Here is a 20,197-nt window from a genome sequence, read left to right as displayed (position 1 = left end):
CAGCCTCCTGAGTAGCTGGGATTACAGGCACGTGACACCACGCCCAGCTAATTTTTTTGTATTTTTAATAGAGACGGAGTTTCACCATGTAGGCCAGGCTGGTCTCGAACTCCTGCCTCAAGTGATCCACCCGCCTCCGCCTCCCAAAGTGCTGGGATTACATGCTGAATTGTGTATCTTTAAATGAACAAATGTATATTATTTGAATTAAAAGTGAAATTTTAAAATAAGGTCTTTGGAATTTTAACCTTAGAAATGATATAATAATTAGTAATTTAATTTTGATTATAAATGTTTAGTCCTAGGCTTTATGGAGAACATAAAATCAGAAAACTGGGCTTATGACTATAATTCGGAATTAAGAATATATATCATGCACAGGTCAAGTATTAAGTAATAAGAAATCTCAAAAGGTACATACATTTTAGAAAAAAAGGCACTTTTAAGAGTTATTAGTAGGTAGAGCAGAATTTTAGGAGCAAAGGCTCCACAGAGCTTACCTCCATAAGAGTTTCCCTGAGATTTAATCTTTTTTCTATAAGTTGATCATGTTCCTTAAGAAAGGTGCAGAGAAACAAACTGAGATTTTGAATGAAGTTCTGTTCGTCATCTTTTCCATTTGAGTACGCAAGTCGAATATTGGTATTTAAAGGAAGCATCTGCAAATTTAAAAAGGGATAATCAGTTTGCATTTCATAAAACAACAAAAGATATTTATATTTTATTATTATTATTTTTGAGACCTTGTCTCACTCTGTCCAGGCTAGAGTGCAGTAGTATGATCACAGCTCACTGCAGCCTCCACTTCCTAGGCTCAATCAGTCTCAGTGCCTCCCAAATAGCTGGAACCACAGGTATGTGCCATCACACCCAGCTAATTCTTAAAAAAGTTTTTGTAGAGACCGTATCTTGTTATGTTGTCCAGGCTGGTCTTGAACTCCTGGCTCAAGCAATCCTCCCAACTTAGCCTCCCAAAGTGCTGGGATTAAAGGTGTAAGCTACTGCACCCAGCCAACACTACTATTTTTAAGCTCTAAGATCCCAACACCCTTTTGCTAATATTAAACCACATACAGAACTCCTAGGTCCGGTATACCTATTCTTATATCTCTAAGACCTAGATTTTGACTCTTCTCAAATAAATCACATTGCAACTAGTAAGGCCGCTATCATAGCCTTTAAATTTTTTCCAGTATTGAACTTATCCCTTTCTCACTGACACTGAAAATGTAAAAATAATGAATTAATTCATTCAGATCACAAACACACACAGTAATCTATCTTTCCTTGTTTTGAGACGGAGTCTCGCTCTGTCGCCCAGCCTGGAGTGCAGTGGCTGAATCTCAGCTCACTGCAAGCTCCGCCTCCTGGGTTCACGCCATTCTCCTGCCTCAGCCTCCCGAGTAGCTGGGACTACAGGCGCCCGCCACCTCGCCTGGCTAGTATTTTTTTTGTATTTTTAGTAGAGACGGGGTTTCACCGTGTTCGCCAGGATGGTCTCGATCTCCTGACCTCATGATCCGCCCGTCTCGGCCTCCCAAAGTGCTGGGATTACAGGCTTGAGCCACCGCGCCCGGCATTCTTTCCTTGTTTTCTAAGAGACAGGGACTTGTCCTGTCATCCAGGCTGGGGTGCAGTAGTGTGACCATAGCTCATTTTAACTTTGAACTCATGGGCTCAAGCGATCCTATTGCCTCAGCCTCCAGAGTAGCTGGAACTACAGGTATGCAATACCACAGCTAGTTATTTTTTAAATCTTTTGTAGAGATGGTCTGGTTATGTTGTCCAGGCTGGTCTCGAACTCCTGGCATCAACTGGTCCTCCCAAAGTTCTGGTATTACAGTGTTAATCACCACACCTGGCTGTGAACACAGTATTATAAATAACTTTCTAGATCATTTAATAGATAACCAATCAAACTAGGGCTGAAAAGAATTCCTTCAGACACAATGTTAGGAACAACTCCCAGGTTTCCCATTGTCTGGTCAGATATCTCCCAAAAGACCAAGCTCCAAAACTGTGCAAAAATAAATTACCACAACACACCCCAAACCTGAGTTTTAAGAAATTTTTGGAAACATCATTAACAATTTGTAGTTTACTACAAATTTTATGTAATAAATATAAGATAAAATTATGGCTGATCTATAAGTTGTTCTAAAATAATTCATTTGGAATTCAGTATTTTCTAAGGCACTAAAATTATCCAGTAAATTTTCAAGATAGTATTATATTACCTGCTTTAGTTGCATCATTGTCAGAGTAAATAGCGTTACAAATTGTTCTTCATATTGGCTTACACTCACACCAGCAATCTCAGTGAGGCACTTCAGAGAGACATTTCGAAACATTGGAACATTCAGGAACTATTTAAAAGGGGGGAGGGAACCATAAAATTAATTGGCCTGACACACACTTTACTTAAAATTCACAATTAAAAGGAAAAAGCTTTAACAATTAAATATAGGCATAGATGTCAAAAACAGCCAAGTGAATGAACGTATTTTATCTTGCAGATATAGTGAGAGGAAATTTTATTGCCTACACAATATACAGTAAATGCTTTAGGAGCAACCTACTTTTTTTTTGAGACAGAGTCTCGCTCTGTCGCCCAGGCTGGAATGCAGGGGCTTGATCTCGGCTCACTGCAATCTTCACCTCCCGGGTTCAAGGGATTCTCCTGCCTCAGCCTCCCAAGTAGCCGGGACTACAGGCGCATGCCACCATACCCGGCTAATTTTTGTATTTTTAACAGAGATAGGGTTTCGCCATGTTGGGCCAGGCTGGTCTCGATCTCCTGACCTCGTGATCTACGCACCTCGGCCTCCCAAAGTGCTGGGATTACGGGCATGAGCCACCCACGCCTGGCCGAAACTGTTTTCTTTTGATGTGTCCTTAGACATCTAAAATAACAAGGCTCCTTAACAACTTTCCTAGAATCTGTGATATGACTTTTAGAAATGTTATACTTTCTGTGTAATTACACAGGACCTAAAACTTGTGATTGCTTAGGATTTTGGCAAACGGTCAATATATCTAAGAGTAATAAGAATATGGGAAAATTGGCTTATATATTCTATTGTTGAGAAGATAAACAGCTATCGTCTGGGGCTGGGAATTCAGGGGGCATTAAAACCTTAATAATCTGTTAATTAAACATTAAAATATTTAAAGAAAGTAAATGTTTCAATAATTGCATAATATCTTATGTCTGAGAATGTTCTCTATAGGACTGTTGACAGTAGAAAGGTTTTTACATAACTGAAGCAATAAATTCATCATTCAAATACCATAAATCCGTATTATGCTACCAAACTCTATGAAGTTGAAGAGGTTAAGTTATAATGTTCCAATTAGATACTTAATTTATTCATGACATCAGTCAAGAAAACAACTGAAAATATAATACAACCATTAACAGTGATTATCTCTGGATAAACCACTGTAGAACTTTATTTATTATATATGTGTAATATACACATTTTTTTTTTTTTGAGACGGAGTCTCGCTCTGTCACCTCACTGCCAGCTCTGCCTCCTGGGTTCATGTTCTCCTGCCTCGGCCTCCCGAGTAGCTGGGAATACAGGCGCCCGCCACCACGCCCGTCTAATGTTTTGTTTTGTCTTTTTTTTTTTTTTAGTAGAGACGGGATTTCACCGTGTTAGCCAGGATGGTCTCGATCTCCTGACCTCATGATCCCCCCGTCTCGGCCTCCCAAAGTGCTGGGATTACAGGTGTGAGTCACCACGCCCGACTATTTATTTATTTTGAGACAGGATCTTGCTCTGTTGCCCAGGCTTGAGTGCAGTGGCACGATCTTGGCTCACTGCACCTTCTGCCTCCTGGGTTTGAGATTCTCCTGCCACAGCCTCCCAAGTAGGTTGGGCCAATGTTTGGGACTACAGGCATGCACCACACCACGCCTGGCTAAGTTTTGTATTTTCAGTAGAGACAGGGGTTCACCATGTTGCCCCAGGCTAAACCACTGTAGAACTTGAAGAAGACATAACATGGTATCATTGTAAATTATCAGTTAAAAGATGATCTTTTCATTTTTCAGAAATAGCACTTGACTTACCTCACTGTAACTTATATACTCAACTAAAAGATGGCAATATAATCAAATACACTGTTCAAAATGAATTCATAAAATTACATGGTATAAGTGGCAGAATCAGATTTGAGACTCACTTTAAATAATTTAGTAGGTGTAAACATGGAAAATTTCTTCTGAGCAGTTTCCTCATGTTAGAAACAAGGTTGAAAATGGTTTAGAATGCAGAGATGAGAGCTTTACATGTGAAAAGAATATATGCAGCTATACAGTGACAAATAACTGAAATGTATTCACTGTACCTTATAAATTAATGTGCTGATTAACTTGGTCTCAAAAATATATCCCAGGGGAATCCAGTTCAGAAATCTGAGCAACGTTTCCAAGGTTGCATGTACAAGTGGAGCATTCTGAGAATTTTCCTAAAACAAAACACACTTGTAAATAATTGCTTTTCTAGTATTGTTATTTTTAAACATGAAATTTAAAACACTTACCATTACAAACTGACACAGTTGAAATATCTGTGAGAATTCATTGCACATGCTAAAAAAAACAAAACCCACAAAAATATCAGATTTAGAAGACACAGAAATAAATATCAGTTTATTTATAATAATAAAAATGATTTAGGTCCAGTACAGTGGCTCAGGTCTGTAATTGCAGAACTTTGGGATGCCATGGCAGAAGGACTGCTTGAGCTCAAGAGTTTGAGACCAACCTGGGCAACCCAAGGGGAAAAAAAGATCAAAACTTCAGCAATCTGGTAATTAAAGATGTGACTATGTTCGATTTATATGCTCTCCCTCAGCAAAATTGTATCTTTTATTTAAACACATTTAAAATACCAATAACTTCATTAAAAGTTACCTAGGTGTTAAATCTACATTCACTCTAGTGATTTAATGTAGATTAAATGGTGACTGTAGATTTAATGGTGATAGATACAATCAAGCTAGTATCTTTAATTAAGATACTGAAAACTCTCCAAAATAAGACAAATAGCATTACATACAGCTAAAATCCTAAATGAGCTTATACACCAAACTGGGAGAAAAATTTTCCCGTGTTCTAATGACTACAACAAATGTTTAAAACTTAATGGAAGTGTACCTATAGTTTATACTGGTTGCTTACTATCAGAGGCAAATCTAGTTTTTTTGTTTTGTTTTGTTTTAAAAAGAACACTATTGTTAATAATTGGGGGAATGACAAGCAGCAGAGATAATAACTGATTTGAGGCCAGGCGCTGTGGCACCCACCTGCAGTTGCAGCTATTTGGGAGACTGAGGCAATAAAATCACCTCAACCCAGGAGGCGGGGTTTGCGGTGAGCCAAGATTGCGCCGCTGCACTCCACCCCAGGCAACAGAACAAGATTTGTCTCAAAACAAAATAAAATAACTAATATGTATGTTTAGGCACAAATCATTTGCTTAGAACCTATTAACTAGTTACCATACATTCCTAAAGTGTATCTTGAATAATTCACTTTTCAACCTCCAGAGGCAAATTATTAGGCCTCGTCTAGGACTATTTCTTAATTTGTAGTTGAAAACCACTATAAGGAATTTAACATATTACTGATCACAGTTCCTTAAAATATCTACAATTTACGTCCAAATTGCTTGAAATTGTTTGAGAAATTACTTTAAACTTCTAAAACATAATTATTACTTGCCTGTCTTTTAAATGCTTAGATTTGACTTGGGTTATCTGTCCACTAGAGAAATCAAATACTTCTTCGCTCAAGAGTTTAAGAATCACCATATTATTTTGACAGAGACTTTCACTGGTCCTACTTGCTCCAACAATATCACTGATAAAAGTTGGCCAATGTTTGGGCCATTCTTGTTTCAGTATCTAAAATAAGACACGAAATGTTAACAGCACTTCATTTCTCAAAGGCAAATAAAATAACCTTCAAAGAAACTATGTAATGGATAAAAGCAGAAGTAAGGATAAACCACTTTTCATTTTCTCCTCCTTTATTAAAGGAAGAAATGTGCCACCCTCTTCCCCACACTGGGTAGAAAACAAAACACAGATAAAGTCTTTTATCTTAAATCACCCCAGGACCCTTTTCAATTATCCGAATGAAAGCTCCAATCTGTCTAATGGGTCTGTCTGTGTATTAATATCTGCCTGAGAGATATGTAGAAATTATTCTAGGAGGCCAGGTGCGGTTGCTCACGCCTGTAATCCCAGCACTTTGTGGGGAGCCAAGGTGGGCGGATCACTTGAGGCCAGGAGTTTGAGAACAGCCCGGCCAGGCAGGGCATGGTGGCCCATGCCTGTAATCCCAGCACTTTGGGAGGCTGAGGTGGAAGGATCACGAGGTCAGGAGTTCGAGACCAGCCTGGCCAACATGGTGAAACCCTGTCTCTACTAAAAATACAAAAATTAGTGAGGCATGGTGACGGGCACCTGTAATCCCAGCTGCTCAGGAGACTGAGGCAGGAGAATCTCTTGAACCTGGAGGCGGAGGTTGCAGTGAGCCAAGATCAGGCCACTGCACTCCAGCCTGGGCAACAGAGCGAGATTCTGTCTCAAAAAAAAAAAAAAAAAAAAAAAAAAAAAAGAAAGAAAGAAAGAAAAGAACAGCCTGGTCAACATGATGAAACCCTGACTCTACTAAAAGTACAAAAATTAGCCAGGGGTGGTGGCGCAGGTCTGTAGTCTCAGCTACTCGGGAGGCCAAGGCAGGAGCATTGCTTGAACCTGGGAGGCGGAGGCTGCAGTGAACCAAGATGGCACCACTGCACTCCAGCATGGGCGACAGAGTGACACTCCGTTTCAAAAAAGAAAAAAAGAAATTATCCTAGGAGATTCAAGGACCTAACTAATGACTGGTGGTAAAAAGTGACAGGTTAAGACAGTTTATTATCGGATGAAATTTGAGCCTTGAAATGTAGTAGGGTTTGGATATATGAAGTTAGAAGAAAGGAGGCACTGCAATCCGGGCCTGAAAAAACTTTTAACCAAAAGCCTCATCAACTGCATCATATTTGTATGCAAGCTGGACTCTTTATGTCACACACAAGGGATTTCCCAGATTATAAAAATACATGTTAACCTTCTTTATATTCTCTCCTCCCTCTCCTCAATCAGAGACGGGCTGACAGAAAGCTCTAAAGTTTAATAAAAGCTGGAGTTAATTACTGAATACACTAAAATTTTTAGAAACTTGGATGTTTCTAAATCTTATTTAAATAGAAATTACTGTTTTTTCCTCCCACACATACCAGAGTTCTCTGAAAAAAAAAATTGTATTACTATAGAAAACAGATAAATATAAAAATTATAAATGTAGTCTACATAGATAAAGACTAAGCATGGAAATCAATTAGAAGGACAAGAAAATCAAAGGACTGAGAGAGAGAACGTGCAAAGGAACATGCACAGGCATATCAGAAAATTAAAAAACAATCCGACTGGGTGCTGGCTCACACCTATAATCCCAGCACTTTGGGAGAGGTCGAGGTGGGTGGATCACCTGAGGTCAAGAGTTTGAGACCAGCCTGGACAACATGGTAAAACCCTGTCTCTATTAAAAATACAAAAAATTAGCCAAACATGGCAGCAGGCACCTGTAATTCCAGCCACTAAGGAGGCAGAGACAGCAGTGAGCTGAGATCGTGCCACTGCACTCCAGCCTGGGCAACAGAGTGAGACAGTTTCCAAAAAAAAAAAAAAAAAACACGAAAATAAAACAAAAGAATTCAACATAAACTCCAGTCCACACTGCAGCCACATAAATGATGGCTTTAACGTTACTTGATGATTCCTGCCACAGCAAATTAACATTCAAGTACTAGACAGTAGGTCACCTAACACTGTAAGAATACTGTAACTACTTCTGCAAAGTATTAGTATACTTTATTTCCTAAGTAGGTCAAACATTTTGTTCAAATAATAAGCATAGTTCTGAGGAAAACAGTTAAGTTAAAGCTTACCTGAACAAGGATCATATTTAATTTTCCGATATACACCTTTTCTTTCTAAGGAAAAATAAAAGATTAAGTGAGAGCCTGAGGTAAGTATAATAAATAAGAATATAACCATAGACAATCCTCCTAAGAAACAAATGATTACAGTCTACTGCAAATGACTGACTGTGCGTATGTGTGGCTATGTGTCTTGACAGAATTAGGTTGTAGTCAAAGACTCGATATCTAAATGATTTTATGCTCTCCCAATAATCTCCAAAATAAACTTACCTCTACACAAGTTGGGTCAGATGACGTCTTGATAATGAGGCCAACAACGTATTTTTTTATTCCTATTAAAAAAATTGCACATAATAAGAAAATTGTTGAGCTCTTTTGTAGCATGCAAATAAATTTTGAGAACTCATTAATGTGGGAATGGAGGGACTAAGTAAAATCAGTTAATATACTCTAATCCCATCACCAGTATTGGCATTAAAAAAAAATCCCGGCCAGGCGTAGTGGCTCACGCTTGTAATCCCAGCAATTCTTTGGGAGGCTGAGGTGGGTAAATCACCTGAGGTCAGGAGTTTAGGGCCAGCCTGACCAACATGGTGAAACCCTGTCTCTACTAAAAATACAAAAATTAACTGGGCGTGGTGGCGGGCACCTGTAACCCCAGCTACTCAGGAGGCTGAGGCAGGAGAATCACTTGAATCCAGGAGGCAGAGGTTGCAGTGAGCAGAGATCACGTCATTGCACTCCAACCTGGGCAACAGAGTGAGACTCGTAGAAAAAAAAAAAAAATCCAACGAATTTAATGTGCTATTCATACTTTTAAAGATGGGATCTAGCATTGTTGCCCAGGTTGTTCTTAAACTCGTAGGCTCAAGTGATCCTCCTGCCTGGGCCTCCCTCTGTGCTGAAATTACAGGAGCAAGCCAACACGCCCAGCCTATAACAAACTGCTATTCCAGTTTCTCTCATCATAATTTGGTTTCACGTGTCTTTTTTTTGAGATGGAGTCCTGCTATGTCACCCACGCTGGAGTGCAGTGGCACAATCTTGGCTCACTGCAACCTCTGCCTCCCAGGTTCAAGTGATTCTCCTGCCTCAGGCTCCCAAGTACAGGCATTCACCTGTACTAATTTTTGTATTCTTAGTAAGAGACAGGGTTTCACCATGTTGGTCAGGTCGATCTTGAACTCCTGACCTCAAGTGATCCGCCCTCCTCGGCCTCCCAAATTGCTGCGATTACAGGCATGAGCTACTGCACCCGGTCCTTTCTTTCTTTTTTTGGAGACAGTCTTGCTCTGTTGCCCAGGCTGGATTAGAGGCGCATTCCTGGCTCACTGCAACCTCCGCCTCCACCTCCTAGGTTCAAGCAATTGTCCTGCCTCAGCATCCTGAGCAGCTGGGATTACAGGCATGCATTACCACATCCAGCTACTTTTTTTTTTTGGAGACAGTCTCGCTCTGTCGCCCAGGCTGGAGTGCAGTGGCGAGATCTTGGCTCACTGAAAGCTCTGCCTCTCGGGTTCACGCCACTCTCCTGCTTCAGCCTCCAGAGTAGCTGGGACTACAGGCACCTGCCACCACGCCTGGCTAATTTTTCTTTTTCTTTTTTTTTTTTTCTTTTTTTTTTTTGAGGCAGAGTCTCACTCTGTCGCCGGGGCTGGAGTGCAGTGGCCGGATCTCAGCTCACTGCAAGCTCCGCCTCCCGGGTTTACGCCATTCTCCTGCCTCAGCCTCCCGAGTAGCTGGGACTACAGGCGCCCGCCACTTCGCCCGGCTAGTTTTTGTATTTTTAGTAGAGACGGGGTTTCACCGTGTTAGCCAGGATGGTCTCGATCTCCCGACCTCGTGATCTGCCCGTCTCGGCCTCCCAAAGTGCTGGGATTACAGGCTTGAGCCACCGCGCCCGGCCCTGGCTAATTTTTCGTATTTTTAGTAGAGATGGGGTTTCACTGTGTTAGCCAGGATGGTCTCAATCTCCTGACCTTGTGATCCCCCCGCCTCGGCCTCCCAAAGTGCTGGGATTACAGGCGTGAGCCACTGCGCCTGGCACACCCAGCTACTTTTTGTATTTTTGTAGAGACATGTTTTCACCACGTTGGCCAGGCTGGTCTGGAACTCCTGACCTCAAGTATCTGCCTGCTTCAGCCTCCCAGACTGCTGGGATTACAGGTATGAGCCACCATGTATGGCCCAAACTTCTAACCCATAAAAATTTATTGATGGCTTGGGCACAGTGGCTTACTCTTATAATCCTAGCACTTTGGGAGGATGAAGTGGGTGGATCGTTTGAGGCCTAGAGGTGGAGGCTGCAGCGAGCTGAGATTGTGCCACTGCACTCCAGCCTGGGCAACAGAGTGAGCTCTTGTCTCAAAAATCAATGTAAGTGTTATTATTTTCCACTACATATTAATTGCAACATTAAGCTCATATTAGAAATACAACATGAACATCACACATACAATGTTTTTGTAAAAAAGAGGGAAGTTTACGAAAAAGTTTTCATTTCAAATGCTCTTATGGATCTCTCCATAGTAAAACCTACTCTTTAAACAGTTAAGACATGATACTCATACTCATATCCTTGATTTTAATTTGCATCACGTAGAATTTGCTGAGCATCTACTATAGGTTCCATTCTCCAAAATCACAGGGTTCAAGAGTGTTGCAGAATATTAAATTCTTAGAACATTTTTAAAGGAAAAGTAGTGTGGTACACCTATATTGAAACACTAAAAGGATATGAAATAGCAACCCTAATTGAACAAATTACTATTTCCTGCTATGTAACATTAACAATTATAAATACTCCCACATCTGTTCAATTTAGGCTTTGTCACCAAATCAGTTAAATTAGGAAGATTTTTTGTTTTCATAGCTTTCAGATTTTTGGAAAAGCAGTTTAAGGCTGTAGAGCTGTATGTTCCAAGCCTCATCTAACATATATATAGAACTGAGTGAAATTTTTGTTGAGAAGGAAAATACAAAATTTAGTCATTAGAATTAGCAGGAAACAGACAACTTGAAGGCAGCAAAATGCTTGTGAGATTATATGACTATGAGTTAATGTATTAAATTCACTTTCAAACTATGGTTCTTCACTGGCACTTAATTATATAATTTTTACTATGACAAAATTAGCCATTTCCCACAATACCCCATATAAAAAATTTCTGTTAAAAGTAATGATGGAAATATTTTCCTAATTATGAAAAAATATTACTAATACAGTAAAGCAACATAATACATGTAATAGAAATCTAATGCTGTCAAGTGTCAATATGCACAGTAACATTTATGCTACAAATACATAAGATGAATAGGGAAATGGTAAATACATTTTTTACATTTTGTTTTAGAGACAGGGTCTTGCTCTGTTGTCCACACTAGAATGCAGTGGTGCCATCACAGCTGATTGCAGGCTTGAACTCCTGGGCTCAAGTCATCCTCCTGCCTCAACTAGCTGAGTAGCTGGGACCACAGGTGCTTGGCACCATACCTGGGTAATTCTTCCTGGTCTCACTGTTGCTGGGGCTGGCCTTGAACTCCACACCTCAAGCAATCCTCCTACCTTGGCCACATTTTATGTTAGGATTACAGACCTGACTCACCATACCCGGCCTAATACTACTTTTAAAAACAAAAAGTAGGAAATCAATTTTCCTTCTAAATGAACACTAAATTATAAGAATTAACTTCGGTAATCTATGCAATATTCTCACTTTTTTTTTTGAGACGGAGTCTCCCTCTGTCATCCAGGCTGGAGTACATTGGCATGATCTCAGCTCACTGACATGGCCGCCTTCCGGGTTCAAGCGATTCTTCTGCCTCAGCCTCCTGAGTAGCCTGGACCACAGGTGAGTGCCACTACATCCAGCTACATTTTTGTATTTGTTTTTTTGGAGACAGAGCCTCACTCCGTCCCCTAGACTGGAGTGCAGTGGTGCGACCTCAGCTCACTGCAACCTCTGCCTTCCGGGTTTAAGCGATTATCCTGCCTCAACATCCCAAAGTGCTGGGATTACAGGCGTGAGCCACTGCACCTGGCTTTTTTTGGTATTTTCAGTAGAGATGGGGTTTCACCATTTTGGCCAGGCTGTCTTGAACTCCTGACTTCAGGTGATCCGCCTACCTCGGCGTCCCGAAGTGCTGGGATTACAAGCATGAGCCACTGCGCCTGGCCCATTCTCTTATAGTAATATTTCACTTCAAACTACTTTCCTTATGTACTTAATGCTCGCTACATCTAATCAATAATTCCGATAGTACTGACCCTTTTGTTCCTTATAGATTATCATCAATAAAACCCCCATGGCCAGGTACAGTGGTCCTAGAAGCTCTGATTGCCTAGTGCAAGGATTATTTGATCAAGTACCATTGTTCATTCCCCAAATCCCTTCCTCAAGGCTTGCCAAATAAATAAATAAATAAAAGCAGCTCAATTAAGAATAGCACTCCAGCCGGGCGCAGTGGCTCACGCCTGTAATCCCAACACTCTGGAAGGCCGAGGCAGGCAGATCACTTGAGGTCAGGAGTTCTAGACCAGCCTGGCCAACATGGTGAAACCCTGTCTCTAATAAAAATACAACAAAATTGGCCAGCCACGGTGGCACGCGCCTGTAATCCCAGCTACTCAGGAGGCTGAGACATGAGAATCGTTTGAACCCAGGAAGTGGACAATGCAGTGAGCTGAGATCGCGCCACTGCAATCAAGCCTGGGTGACAGATTGAGACTCTGTCTCAAGAACAACAACAAAAAATTCCAATTGTAGGCCAGGAACAGTGGCTCATGCCTGTAATCCCAGCTACTTGGGAAGCTGAGGCAGGACAAACGCTTGAACCCAGGAACTGGAGGTTACAGTGAGCCAAGATCGTGTCACTGCACTCCAGTCTGGGCGATAGAGCAAGACTCCATCTCAAAACAAAAACAAAAACAAAAACAAACAAACAAAAAAAACCAACCAACCAACCAACCAATCCAATTGTAAACCACTTAAACAGCTCAGCTTGAGATTTGACAGAAAATGACCCATTACTGTGTCTCTGACTTTTTGTGCTAAATAATGTGTCTCAGTTGCAAAATAGACATTTACATAACACATTTCAATTTCTTTAAATTGGCTTTCTAAGCTCTTCCTTAAAAAGTTTGATATAAAAGGTGAAGAAGGTTGGGCGTGGTGGCTCACACCTGTAATCCCAGCACTGTGGGAGACCGAGATGGGCAGATTACCTGAGGTCAAGAGTTTGAGACCAGCCTGGCCAACATGGTGAAATTTCGTCTTTATTAGAATAACAAAAAACAAAACAAAACAAAAATTAGCTGGGCATGGTGGCACGTGCCTGTAGTCCCATCTACTTGGGGAGACTGAGGCAAGAGAATCACTTGAACCCAAGAGGTAGAGGTTGCAGTGAGCCAAGATCGCACCACTGTACTCCAGCTTGGGTGACAGAGGAAGACTCCATTTAAAAAAAAAAAAAAAGGGAAGAAAATGATCTAAAAATCAAAAACAAGTCACGCATGATGGCTCACACCTGTAATCCTAGAGCTCTGGAAGGATGGCATGGGAGGAGGGTTTGAGGAAACGAGTTTGAGACCAGCTTGGGCAACACGGCAAGGCCCCATTTCCACAAAAAATAAAAAAATTAGCTGGGCACAGTGGTTCGTCCTATACTCCTAGCTACTTGGGCTGTGGCAGAATTCTACCCATCACCCAGGAGACTGAGGTTACAATGAGCTATGATTGTGCCACTGCACTTCAGCCTGGGCAACAGAGGGGGTCTCTGTGGGGGTCTCTGTCTCTTAAAAAAAATCAAAACAGGCAGGCAGGCACAGTGGCTCAAGCCTGTAATCCCAGCACTTTGGGAGGCTGAGGTGGGCAGATCACAAGGCCAGGAGTTCGAGAGCAGCCTGGCCAACATGGCAAAACCTTGTCTCTGCTAAAAATACAAAAATTAGCTTGGCATGGTGGCTCACGCCTGCAGTCCCAGCTACTCGGGAGGCTGAAGCAGGAGAAGTGCTTAAACCTGGGGGGGTGGAGAAAGAGAAGAGAAATTATGCATTCCTGGTGAGCTGAAATTGTGCCACTGCACTCCAGCCTGAGTGACAGATCAAGACTCCATATCATTAATTAATTAATTTCAAAGAAAGGTTCTCATTGAAGTTGTGTGTCTTTGATAAGTCCTGATGTTGTCGTCAGGATCTTCAATGGATTCAAACACTGACTTAGCACTTGTACAATCATAGTGCCCCAAGACCCTATTCTTCTCAATACAAATGAAAAAAATTCACATCCAAAGCTGGTAGGTCAGGTTGGGCATGGTGGCTCACACCTGTAATCCCAGCACTGCGGGAGGCCAAGGCAGGTGGATCACCTGAGGTGGAATTTAAGACCAGCCTGGCCAACATAGTGAAACCCCGTCTTTACTGTGGGAGGCTCTGTCTCAAAAAAATAAAAATAAAAAACAAAGTTCGTGGGTCAAATGCTCTAATTGTTTCTTGGAAAGCCATATAAAATTTATTCAAAATATAATACACACCTGTAGAAATGCCTAAACCACTCACTGAAAGGCAGCTTATGACATGTAAATGTTCCAAATGCAAGGGTTAATGCATACGTCTTTAACATTCCAGCTCTATTGTCTCAATATAAAGAAAAATGTGTTTAACAGTCCCATTTCAAATAAAAACAGAATATTAAATGGTCAATATAAACTTGTAACTGCATAGTATCAACTTCAGCAAGCTAAAAAGATGAGATTTAAATAAATCTCATGCTAACTTAGAAGGTACACACCATCTGCTAATTTACACAGCAATAATAATCTTATCCCTCAGAAACACCTTGTAAACACTGGATACTCAATGATAGTGTAAAAAGCACGTATTATTGAACCTGATTTTTATATGAACAGAATTCACTAAAACTCTTTAAAATATTGAGAACAATTCAAAGGTGTCATATTTCCATAGAAGCAAAACTCAACCTTCAAGTCATACAATTGTACATCAACATCTTACATAGTCAGTGATAGTCATGCAGTAAACATTTTCAACCAAATAAGGATCTGACTTATTAAGAGAAAGATGCATTCCTAGAAAAACTCTTTTGATTGATTGATTGACTGAGATGGAGTTTCACTCTTCTCCTGGCTCAGCCTCCCAGAGTACCTGGGATTACAGGTGCCCGCCACCACACCCAGCTAATTTTCGTTTTGTTTTGTTTTTAAGTAAAGACAAGGTTTCACTATGTTGCCCAGGTTGTTCTCCAACTCCTGACCTCAGGCAACCCACCCACCTCAGCCTCCCAAAGTGCTGGAATTATAGGCATGAGCCACCACGCCCGACCCCAAATCTGCAAGTTTTAAAGCACCAACATGGCACTAAAAGGAAATGCTCAAGTCGAGTGAGGTGGCTCTCACCTGTAATCTCAACACAAGGTGGGTGGATCACCTGAGGTCTGGAGTTTGAGACCAGCCTGAGCAACATGAAGAAACCTTGTCTCTACTAAAACTACAAAATTAGCCGGGCGTGGTGCCACATGCCTGTAATCCCAACTACTTGGGAAGCTGAGGCAGGAGAATAGCTTCAACCCAGGAGGCAGCAGTTGCAGTGAGTTGAGATTATGCCATCGCACTCCAGCCTGGGCAACAAGAGCGAAACTCCATCTCAAAAAAAAAAAAACACAACGAAATGCTCATTGGGGTATTTCAGATTTGGGATGCTTAACTAGTAAGCATAATGCAAATATTCCAAAATCTGAAAAAGCCCAAAGACTGGAACACTTCTCATCCCAAGCATTTCCAATAAGAGGCAGTCAACCTGCACCACAGAAAACAGTTTAAGGCTTTCAACACACTATTAAAAATGTAAATTACAAACAGGAAAAATAAAAAGTTCAATCCAGTTTTGAATCAATTTCAGTTTAAACATTTTATTCCATAAGCTAAAAAAACGTAAATTTGGTACATTTCTACATCAATGCTATACATAATTGAAATGTTTATTACAAGTATCAGTCCATGAAAACATCAAAATTGGCTGGATGTGGTGGCTCACGCCTGTAATCCTAGCACTGTGGGAGGCCGAGGTGGGTGGATGGCTTGAGGCCAGGAGTTTGAGACCAGCCTGGCCAACATGGTGAAACCTGTCTCTACTAAAATACAAAAAATAGCCAGGCATGGTGGGTGGTGCGCATCTGTACTACCAGCTACTCGGGAGGTTGAGGCACAAGAATCCCTTCAACCGATTTCAATCTCAAAAAAAAAAAAAACAGGCCGGGCGCGGTGGCTCAAGCCTGTAATCCCAGCACTTTGGGAGGCCGAGACGGGCGGATCACGAGGTCAGGAGATCGAGACCATCCTGGCTAACACGGTGAAACCCCGTCTCTACTAAAAATACAAAAACTAGCCGGGCGAAGTGGCGGGCGCCTGTAGTCCCAGCTACTCGGGAGGCTGAGGCAGGAGAATGGCGTAAACTCGGGAGGCGGAGCTTGCAGTGAGCTGAGATCTGGCCACTGCACTCCAGTCCGGGCGACAGAGCGAGACTCCGCCTCAAAAAAAAAAAAAAAAAAAAAAAAAAACCAACCAACCAAACAAACAAACAAAAAAACCCCACAAAATCGATCTTTGGAAAGATGGTCAATAAGATAGTGATCTGCTCTCTTTACTTATACAAGGGTATACAGGATATTGTTACTACTGTTCTCTCAATGAAATATTAATAGTTGAGAACAATGCCAGATGGAAGACAAACAGCTAACAATAATTCTAAAGCAGGAGTTCTTAAGTTAGGGTTCCCACAGATGATCTAGAATTTAACCTGCTTTGATAATGTTAAGAGAAATGGATCTATATGAACATCCACCATTCTTAAATGGATGTTTATGACCTCAAACATACTGAACAAAAAATATAAAAGATTAAAATTTTATTAAAATTTACAGGAGCATCACTCATGAGAGCCAAAAGGTGAAAGAAGGTCGGGTACAGCAGCTCTTGACTGTAATCTAAACACTTTGGGAGGCTGAGGCAGAAGGATCGCTTGAGCCCAGGAGCTCAGGACCAGCCAAGGCAACATAGTGAGACCCCATCTCTACAAAAAATAGAAACAGTGAGCCAGGTATGATTCATGCGCACGTACTCCCAGTTATGCAGAAGACTGACACAGGAGGATTGCTTGAGCCCCGGAAGCTGAGGCTAGAGTAAGCCATGATCCCGCCACTGCACTCTAGCTTGGGCGACAGAGTGAGACCTTATCTTTAAAAAAAAAAAAAAAAAAAAAGTTACATGGGTAAGCTAGGGATCAAACACTGTTAGGTATCAAGTATAGGCCTTTTATGGAGGCCTGTAATCAAAAATACTTGGGATGGGGCAAATTGTTACATTAATCAGAAATGGAAATATTATTCCTGTCAATCATATACAATATACCTGGAAATACTGCTTTCTTTTCTTTTCTGAGACAGAGTTTTGCTCCTGTTGCTCAGGCTGGAGTGCAATGGCGCGATCTCGGCTCACTGCAACCTCCACCTCCCAGGTTCAAGCAATTCTCCTGCCTCAGCCTTCAGAGTAGCTGGGATTACAAGAATGCGCCACCACGCCCAGCTAATTTTTCTGTATTTTTAGTAGAGATGGGGTTTCACCATGTTGGCCAGACTGGTCTCGAACTCCTGACCTCAGACAACTGCCCGCCTAGGCCTCCCAAAGTGCTGGGATTACAAGCGTGAGACACTGCACTTGGCCTTAGGTATATTTCTTACATTATCCTACCATGGTTTAATACTGACAAAAATGATTTGGAATGCCTGTCAACTCTCTGAGATTAGACTGATTATTTTTGCTCGTCTCTAACATTGTATTCTGTGAGATTTCTCATGAATTTGTTTTAGATGCAAGGGCTTAAGTCTAAAACTTTATATTTTCTTTACAAAATCACAAATGAAACAATCACCTCTGAGTAACACTATCAACTTAGTAGAAACTTACATTATCACCTAGTTCTGAAAATTTCTCAAGGAAATTAGGAAATAGGGTTTCTGCTCTGAATTCCATAGTCAAGTAACTATGAAACGACTAAACACCACATGTATAGGGAAAAGCAGCAGAAATATTAAATTCCAAGAGCTTTTGCAGAACTGAGGTGTTTTCTCACAACAGGAAGGGAAAGTGAGTTTAAACTGGGCTTTGATTAGCGTGATTAAATTACATGTTCAAGAGATAAGTGAACAATGACAGTTCTCTATATTAACAAGAAATAATCAGGTATTGACATTAAAGATGTTCATTCTCTCCAAATGCATCCATAGATTCATAGCAATCTCAATAAAAATTTCAGGACAGTTTTTGTCGAAATCTGCCAGATTTCACTCTAAATTATGAAACAGCAAAGAACCAACAATAGTCAAAACTTTTGGAAACAAAGTAGGGGAGCTGGGTGTGGTAGCTCACGTAATCCCAGCACTTTGGGAGGCGGATCACTTGAGGTCAGGAGTTCAAGACCAGCCTGGCCAACACGGGGAAACCCCATCTCTACTAAAAATGAAAAACTTAGCCGGGTGTGGTAGTGTTCGCCTGTAATCCGGGAGGTGGAATTTGCAGTGAGCCAAGATCACGCCACTGCACTCTGGCCGGGCAACAGAGCATGACTCTGTCTCAAATAAATAAACAAACAAACAAACAAATCTTGACCCTTACCTCACCTCATATACAAAAACTGAGTAAAATGAATCACAGGACGCTTTTTTCAGACAGGGTCTTTGTCGCCCAGGCTGGAGTGCAGTGGCATGATCTCAGCTCACTGCAACCTCCACCTCCTGAACTCAAGCATTCCTCCCACCTCAGCTTCCCAGCAGTCAGGACTACAGGTACATGGCACCACAGCTGGCTAATTTGCTTGTATTGTTTCTGCCTGCCTTGGCCTCCCAGTGTTGGGATTACAATTGTGAGCTACTGTGCCAGCCAAATCACAGATCTTAATGTAAGAGCTAAAACTATAAAGGTTCTGTAAGAAAACTTACATCTTTTTTTGTTTGAGACAGGGTCTTGCTCTGTCAGCCGGGCTGGAGGGCAGTGGTGTGATCTAGGCTTACTGCCGTCTCTGCTTCAGCAATTCACCACCATACTCGGCCAATTTTTGTATCTTTAGTAGAGATGGAGTTTCACCCTGTTGACCAGGCTGGCTCGAACTGCTGACCTCAAGATATCCGCCTGCCTCGGCCTCCCAAATTGCTGGAATTACAGGCATGAGCCATGGTGCCCGGCCAAAAACTTACAGAAAATCTTTTTTTTTTTTTTTTTTGAGACGGAGTCTCACTCTGTCGTCCAGGCTGGAGTGCAGTGGCCGGATCTCAGCTCACTGCAAGCTCCGCCTCCCGGGTTTACGCCATTGTCCTGCCTCAGCCTCCCCAGTAGCTGGGACTACAGGCACCCGCCACCTTGCCCGGCTAGTTTTTTGTATTTTTTTGTAGAGACGGGGTTTCACCGTGTTAGCCAGGATGGTTTCGATCTCCTGACCTCGTGATCCGCCCGTCTCGGCCTCCCAAAGTGCTAGGATTACAGGCTTGAGCCACCGCACCCGGCAGAAAATCTTAAGTGACCCTTGCATGACAAAGATTTCTGGAATACAACACAAAAAGCATGAACTATACAAGGAAAAAAAAATCACTGATTTTAATCAAAATCTGAAATTTTTGCTCTTCAAAAGACACCATTACAAAAATTAAAAAGGAAGCCACAGACAAAAGAAAACACTTGCAAAATATACAGTTAACAACGCACTCCTGACTAGAATACGAAGAACCCTTAGATCTCAGTAAGGGAATAGCCCAATAAAAACTGGGCAAAATTGGCCGGGCACGGTGGGCTTACACGCCTGTAATCCCAGCACTTTGGAAGGCTGAGGCAGGTGGATCACGAGGTCAGGAGATTGAGACCAGCCTAGTTAACATGGTGAAACCCCATCTCTACTACTAAAAATACAAAAAACTAGTCAGGTGTGGTGGTGCACACCTGTAATCCCAGCTACTCAGGAGGCTGAGGCAGGAGAATCGCTTGAACCCAGGAGGCAGAGGTTGCAGTGTGCTGAGATTGTGCCACTGCACTCCAGTTGGGGCAACAGAGCCAGGCTCTGTCTTTATAAAAAAAAAAAAAAAAAAAAAAAAAAAAAAAAAGCCTAAGCAAAATCTTTGAACAGACATTTCACA

At 41.6% G+C, this 20,197-nt stretch overlaps 1 protein-coding gene across 2 annotated transcripts in view; it reads right to left on the bottom strand.

Moving 5' to 3' along the window:
• The window catches only part of XPO1 (exportin 1), a 61,862-nt gene that overhangs the window by 18,031 nt on the left and 23,634 nt on the right, over positions 1–20,197 (bottom strand). For both annotated transcript variants that reach the window (XM_030921007.1, XM_030921008.1), the window contains exons 5-11: positions 8,274–8,335; positions 8,010–8,054; positions 5,735–5,916; positions 4,552–4,600; positions 4,357–4,476; positions 2,238–2,366; positions 501–659 (exon numbers count right to left, since the gene is read on the bottom strand). In XM_030921007.1, coding sequence (XP_030776867.1) covers positions 501–659; positions 2,238–2,366; positions 4,357–4,476; positions 4,552–4,600; positions 5,735–5,916; positions 8,010–8,054; positions 8,274–8,335 — 746 coding nt within the window. The remainder of the gene's footprint in view (positions 1–500; positions 660–2,237; positions 2,367–4,356; positions 4,477–4,551; positions 4,601–5,734; positions 5,917–8,009; positions 8,055–8,273; positions 8,336–20,197) is intronic.

The sequence above is a fragment of the Rhinopithecus roxellana genome, chromosome 17 (genome assembly GCF_007565055.1).
Source record: "Rhinopithecus roxellana isolate Shanxi Qingling chromosome 17, ASM756505v1, whole genome shotgun sequence".
Taxonomy (NCBI): domain Eukaryota; kingdom Metazoa; phylum Chordata; class Mammalia; order Primates; family Cercopithecidae; genus Rhinopithecus; species Rhinopithecus roxellana.
This window is presented reverse-complemented; position numbering and strand designations above follow the sequence as displayed.